The sequence below is a fragment of the Morus notabilis genome, unplaced genomic scaffold, assembly GCF_000414095.1.
Source record: "Morus notabilis unplaced genomic scaffold, ASM41409v2 Scaffold224, whole genome shotgun sequence".
NCBI classification, from domain to species: Eukaryota; Viridiplantae; Streptophyta; class Magnoliopsida; order Rosales; family Moraceae; genus Morus; species Morus notabilis.
Window position 1 is genome coordinate 435,150 of NW_010368057.1, and position 6,720 is coordinate 441,869.

The following is a 6,720-nucleotide window of genomic DNA, read 5'->3' on the forward strand; positions in this document are numbered from 1 at the left end:
TTTTTTTTTTGACAATTGTTGAATATACTCTTAAGTATGTGGGTGTATAAATTTTTATCCTTAATTAATACTATTTTGTTAATATAATTATTTGCTTAAAAAAATATTGATCAAGAGAAAATAAAAATCTATACTCGTACACTCTTAACAGGTACGTGTCTTCTTTACCCAACAATTTTATAGTAGGATGTTAAAAATAAAATCTACCGGTGGTTTTAAACTATCAATTCATATCAAATTGCAAATTCCGCTCTATTCTCTAGGGCCTCAAGAATATAAGAGTTTTACAAACGGTTGAAAAATGTGCCTATCATAGTCTTTTTCTCACGCTCGGAAAGAATTCTTCAAATGTTTTTGCTGAAATTCATTCATTTTGTTTTTGCTAAATTTTACTGTGTGAAAAAAGAAATTGACCGTACTATATATATATATATATATATATATACATACATATATATATATAGCAAGAAGATATTAGAAGGAATGTACATATTCAAGTTAATAATTACCAGGTTAGGTCTCCGATGTTGTCCTCTCTTCTATCCTACTTTTGTTGTGACTTGCGACAAACCTTCCTGTTATGATCTTGTTCTTTTCTCGGTCAGCTAGGTAGAAGCTCTATGCACTGCATGTTTACTTGGCCTGTGAATCAAAGATGAGAAAAAAAATATATATATGTGCTCCGCAATCCATACTTTGAAGGAAAATTTGTTAAAATCACTAGCCAAAAGACAAGTCCACGGACATGACGGAAGCTTTAATAAATGGAAAACTTTGCAACCACACAAAAACATTGCAAAAAGTTTGGCAAACTTTACACAGCATTCAGCGGTTGGAATATCATGTAAGATCAAATTTTCAGCAAAAGCTGAAAAGTCGAACAGCAAGAACTTATGTTTTACAGGACAGAAGTATGGAACCACAAGTGACATAATTCTTGTACATGTAAACAAGATGATTAAAGGCCAAATCAGAAAGTTTCAGAATGAACTCCTAAATTTTCTACACCAGATGCTCAAAGACCCAGTCCAACAGTACGGCCATCTCTTCTCCGCAGCCCCGCAGTGTACTGCTTCTCTAAATCCAGCTGGAGTTCCCTCTGCTTCTCTGCTTGAAGAAGGTCGCTGCCACTTTGGTTTTCGGGTTTGTGATCTGCTTTCTGATCGGCCTTCACACCCTACAATTGGCCATAGGCACCAATGCAACCTCAGACTCTAAAAATTGTGTCAGTAGGTGAAGAAACTACTAAGGGAGTAAGCTGAGTCATTCAGGAACAAGTAAAAAACGCGCAAAAAGATTTTGCTGCTGTCTGATAAGTTTTTAGTCATGTTGACTACATATAATTCGAACACTGCACATAAGGGAGATTTACCATGAGTTTATTGAATTTTTCTTGCCGTTCCCGGTCTGAAAACAGAGTACTATCCCAGCGGTGCCCAGACTGCAAAAATTGAAAAGATCGTATCTTTTAATTTATAACAGAGCAGCCATTAGCAAAAACAAGTAGCCTACGTGCACTTTATAACAATTATGATGGCACAACTTAAATTCTTTCTTTTGATGCTATAACTTATTTTTGGCCAAGGCATGTTGCTCAAAACATCAAAGCTTGTAATTCTCTGTGGTATGAAAGACATGAATAGCCATCAGTTTTATTTTTATGCCGTTCCAAAGAAAATCTAATTGTGCCATAGCTGTAAACTTCAGATATGATTCGAGGGGAAAAAAAAAAAAAAAAAACAGAAAAAAAAAAAGAAGAAAAAAGAAGAAGGCAAATAAATCATGGGACATACTTCTTCAGCAATTGTAGTCTTTTTGTTTCCCCACAGCAGCTTTTTCTTTTGGTCAGCAGTCATAAATCCTGTTCCGACCCCTCCAACAAGGTTCTTATTAACTGTGACATGCCAAAACAACCTCAAAAATGAGTATGATTTAAGAATCTTTTCCCAAAAGAGTTGGAATATCAATTAACAAATTGTTCTATCAGTTGATAGCGAGACTCAGTTTCAGGCATATTCAATGCTCCAACAATTCAGTGAAAGTGAATAAGTAGTTGAATACGATAGTTAATATCTAATTCATAACAATTATAACGATCATCACCATTCTCATCAAAGAGAGGTGAAGAAATGATAATGAGGCAGATATGAGCATCTGCCAATGCAGGAAGGATATCCAAATATGCTTCTAAGATCTAACTGGATACTACTTTTAAGTTTTCAGTTTCATACACTAGCAGTCTGGCTCACTTGCAGCACAAACATTTGCACAATGAAAAGTCATTTCACAACTATACCAATAGGAAAGAACTGAAAACCTGTATGTCATTGAGGTTCTTTGCGTATGAAATTCAAAATAAATAAATAAAAGCGACATTACCACAAAACACCAGAGCCTGGAGAGAAGTTACCATCAAATACAACCATAAGCAACCTAATGATCACATGCTAATGGAACCAGCTAATGCAAAATAATCAATAATTCACCCATTCTACTGTTGTATGGAGCATTATTTCAGATAGAGTTACACGTACCCGATTCAGCAGCTTTCATTGCAGCAACTTTTGCAGCATTCAGATCATTAGCAAAGTTGGAGACATTCACCTGGTCCTCACCTGCTGTCAGTTTATGATCCGGCGGTTGCTGGGGACTAGACTCCTTTACATCAGCAACAGTCGAGAATTTTGAAACTAATCACGGGAAAATGAGTTCAAAATGATGTTTAAACAAAAAACCCATTATAACTTTATAAACCATCATAGAAAGAAATAAAGGACCTTTTTTCCCTGCATCAGTGTACTTATCCAAGCTAAACTTTTGCCTTTTGGAAAGAAATTCTTGGTTTTCGCTCCCAATAACTGATTTTTCCCCAGACTGTTCTGCAGGTTCTCTAATGTACTGATCATTGCTCCTATTGGTTTCTACATCATCATATTTCTTTTTTCCTTCTTTGGTGAGGCATTGACCATCAATTTCTTTTGCCTCATTCTTATAACATTCTTTAGCACGATTCCTTGAATAAAAGTCAATTGAATGCCCCTTGACCTCTTCTCGATCACCTCTATAATCTCCTGAACTCCTACGGAAATCCCTCTTATCATCTTGACCATCCTTTTCCATTCCACGCCTCTCCCTTTCAACATCTTCAGGATGTGGATGTCTCTTGCCAGATTTGGCCTTATCAAATGATGAATCCCTATCATTATATTTGTGATGCTCTAGAGATGAGGTTTCCCTTTCTCTGTCTTTGCTATTATACAAATAACTATCATATCTATCACGAGAGTACTTGCCCCCATCTCGCAAATGGTCCCTCAACTTGCTATGGTCAATATGAGTGCCACCTTTTGATTCCCACCCAGAACGAGAAGATAACCTACGATGATTTCTTTCTTCGTCATCTGCATGCTTGTCGTGTTTGCTGTAATCATCATGCCTGGAGTATCTATGTGAACTCCTAGAAAACTGTCTGTCAGAATGTCTATAGCTATCACTACCCCTACCGTAGTGACTCCTGTATGAATCCCTGTCTACTTCCTTGCCATCGTCCTTCCGTCTTGATTGACTTTCATGGACTCTTCTAGGATCTTCCCCCGTCAATTTTGGGCTAGCACTACGCTCACGCTCAGGACTCCCTGCAAACAAAGAAAAGCTATATAACCACCAAACATAGAATCAGTCAGAAAATTGACGAACACACTAAAAAATTGCACTAAAATTTATGGTATTAATGAGATATGCTAGAGCAGCTACAAAGTAAATACTTTGTCGTCATTCAATGAATCAATTTGGCCAAAAAACCAAAAGAACAGTAACCAAAAAGAAAGCAACTCTATTCTCTGGATGCAAGATAACTTAAACAGTAGCAACGTAAGTGACGTGCTCCAAGAAAACAGTCCATCTACAGCCAGTGGTGTTCTGGCACTGTGTGAAATAGTACTTTCACGACACAAGCAATGTGTGCACTTACTACATTTCTTTTGGAAAAACTAAAAACGCATCAAAAGAATTGTTGCACCAAGAAGCATGTGCCAAAATCAGGGTGGCAATGACAAGTATGCTCCTCTACAAAAAGGAGAAAGGCAAAATCATATATGAAAGGGGAATTTTCACTGTTGAGGCCCATTACGGTGTAAATTTCATATTACAACCTCAAGAAGTGTTGTATAGGCTAGAAATTACCTTAAAAGGTATTAGATTCAAAAGCTTAAACAACACGAATGCCTAATTAACTAAAAGTGATATAGTATGATGAAGTTGTGTACCAAAAGAACCACCCAACTAATCACCTGTAACATACCAAAACTCAACAGAAAATTTTTTGAGATTCCAGGACATGAATTCTTTGATTCCCTAATCAATTATAAAAGTAACAAAATTTTCAGCAATTCGTTGATATCTACAAAATACATCGCCTTTGAATCTGGAAAAAAGGGCAAAAGGATATGGAAACCTGAACTTAGTCATTGCAGAGGGATCAAATAGATCATTACCATGACTATCCAATTCTGATTCTAAGATATAAGGGTGTGTTCTTTTCACAACACAAATCACAACTTAACTTTTTTTATGTAAGAGAAAAACAAAAGTGTAGCAAAAAAGAATTTGAAGTTTTGTGAGAGAAAATATTGTAACAAAAAAGTTTGAGTTGTGATTTGAGTTGCGAAAAGAACAAGGCCTAAATCTTTACCGCAAGTAATACTATACTGCATAGTGAACCTTGCAAGTCAGAATTCTACCTATTGGACAAACAATGTTGCTAGTGAAATTTTCAAGATCATTTCCCACAACAAATCTGAGTGCAAGGTCTCCCAAGGGCCTAAGGTTGCACCTTATATGATCAATCCTTCTTCTTTCAGGGCAATGTAATGCAATCTCCAAAATAGTTAAATTTTACATCCCAACTTCTTATCTTTGGTGGAAAATTTTTTACCATTCCAAAAGTTCTGATAGCACCTACTAAACTGTCTTTAACATAATTATATCCATTCTAATGTACCTAGCTGCTACAAAAGCATGGATCTTCAAAGAGAATCGACATTTACAGAATAAAATTAACAGAGTAATGACACGCAAAATTTACGTATCCCAAATTTTACACCAGAATTAGATAACAAAATAGATATCAGCAAAAAAGGAAAAAAGAATAGTTCAACCAATCATACTAGATACAGAGCAGACAAGAAATAAGCCCCTACCAATTATTAATATGCTAAGCAATTACTTACTACTTTCTTCCAGGGTAGCTATCAGAGCCTATTTTAGCTCCTTCAAAGATAAACCCAATTGAAAAACTAACCATCAGATTGTGATCCGCTAACAGGAGAATGACGCCGATACTTCCTGTTGGTCGCATCAGTTGTAGGTTTGCGAAATGCTGGTTTTACATCCACATTATCTTGATTCGGAGATTGCAAGTTAGAATCCATGGTATCTAACAACTGGCAGAAGCAACATCATTAGCTTAATAATGATTAAAAAAAATGGCATAACTAAACTAAAACTGAATCCACGGTGTTTTAGTTTTACTACCAACCAACTCCGCACACGCATAAAAATCGAGAGAAAAACCCTGAGGTTGCTGAAAAGCAAAAGCAGTGTCAATAAAGGATAAATCTACAAGAAATGTTAGGAAGTAGGAACTAACACAACCTTTTAGTGTCCTATAATCAACCTATGGACTTAAGGGTATGAACATTATTTCTCATGGAAAAATAATCTTCTCCGACTTAAAAAGTATATATAAGCCTCAATCAGAAATCCAAAATCTAAATTTTCCACACTAATAAAGAAAAGAATTAAAAAAATAAAAAATAAAAAACATATTGGTTCAACAAAGTTGCTTCATCATGAAACGACGAACTAACCTCAATAAATCCCTCCCAAATTGTCAATCCCATGAACCCTAAACGTAAATTTTGAAACTATACCAAAATACTCCGCCTTAATCTGTGTAGTTTTGGGGTTGAAAAAAAATAATAACAAAATAAAAAAAATTAATCAACGCAGAAAACATGAACCCTATTCTAATTTCTACGGTGTTTTCTGGGCAATCAAATTCAACAAAAAAAGACAACGAATCTAGGGTTTCTAACACAGACCACAGGGAAAAAAATTTTGAAATGAAAAAAAGAAGGAAAAAAAAAAGGGGGAAATTGGAGAAGAACTATTCGCACCTGTTTGAGAAGCTTTAAAGGAAACGATTCATTTAGTAAAGACAATTGCTCGGTTTTGTGGATTTTGGTCTGAGAAAATGGGAAACCTGGTTCTCGCCCTAAAGTGGGAGAATGACTCTTTTGGGCTTCTAAAAAAAATTCTCAAGGCAATGATATGACACGAATTGAGACGGTCCCAGGTCGCACGTGTCAAATGCGTAAAGGCCCGTTCGGTTCACTAATTCGAGTTGAGATGTGATGTTGTGTGAGAGCTTTTTACTGTAGCCAAAAAGTTAAATATAACTGTTTCTGAGAGCTTTTTACTGTAACAAAACTCGAATCAGCGAAAAGAACGGTGCCTAAATAAATTCTTTTTTCTAACCTCACTACTCAGTGAATAATCCGTATATTAAATTATAGCCACCGTGTTATTATTAAAAATATATAAAATTTGAATATAAAATCTTAAAAAGAAGCAAAATAGGAAAAAAAAATAAAATTTTAGGGTAAAAAGTAAAGAAAGAGATAAAAATGATTAAAATGAATAAATAAATAATTTTTGAGA

At 35.3% G+C, this 6,720-nt stretch overlaps 1 protein-coding gene across 6 annotated transcripts; it reads right to left on the bottom strand.

Annotated features, from left to right (window-relative positions):
- Positions 1 to 803: 803 nt before the first annotated feature.
- LOC21397839 (arginine/serine-rich coiled-coil protein 2) lies at positions 804 to 6,278 on the bottom strand. 6 transcript variants are annotated; one of them, XM_024176347.1, is made up of 8 exons: positions 6,177 to 6,278; positions 5,537 to 5,581; positions 5,300 to 5,441; positions 2,778 to 3,635; positions 2,535 to 2,690; positions 1,794 to 1,894; positions 1,373 to 1,441; positions 804 to 1,214 (listed from the first exon to the last, which is right to left on the bottom strand). In XM_024176347.1, the coding sequence occupies exons 3-8, from the start codon at positions 5,427 to 5,429 to the stop codon at positions 981 to 983; spliced, it is 1,548 nt and encodes a 515-aa protein (XP_024032115.1). In that variant the 5' UTR covers positions 5,430 to 5,441; positions 5,537 to 5,581; positions 6,177 to 6,278; the 3' UTR covers positions 804 to 980. The 6 variants fall into 6 exon arrangements, with proteins under 6 accessions (XP_024032115.1, XP_024032112.1, XP_010112862.2 ...); XM_024176344.1 differs by having other exon boundaries at positions 5,533 to 5,581; XM_010114560.2 differs by lacking the exon at positions 6,177 to 6,278 and adding an exon at positions 5,868 to 6,165 and having other exon boundaries at positions 804 to 1,177.
- Positions 6,279 to 6,720: the final 442 nt, after the last annotated feature.

What these genes read in the sequence shown, in the direction of transcription:
- LOC21397839 (XM_024176343.1), bottom strand. Translation starts at nt 5,900, where the DNA reads ATGGGATTGACAATTTGGGAGGGATTTATTGAG. An exon ending in TTTGGGAGGGATTTATTGAG is followed by an intron (nt 5,582 to 5,867) that starts GTTAGTTCGTCG and finishes TTTGCTTTTCAG; the next exon opens with CAACCTCAGGGTTTTTCTCT. An exon ending in TTTATGCGTGTGCGGAGTTG is followed by an intron (nt 5,442 to 5,536) that starts GTTGGTAGTAAA and finishes TGCTTCTGCCAG; the next exon opens with TTGTTAGATACCATGGATTC.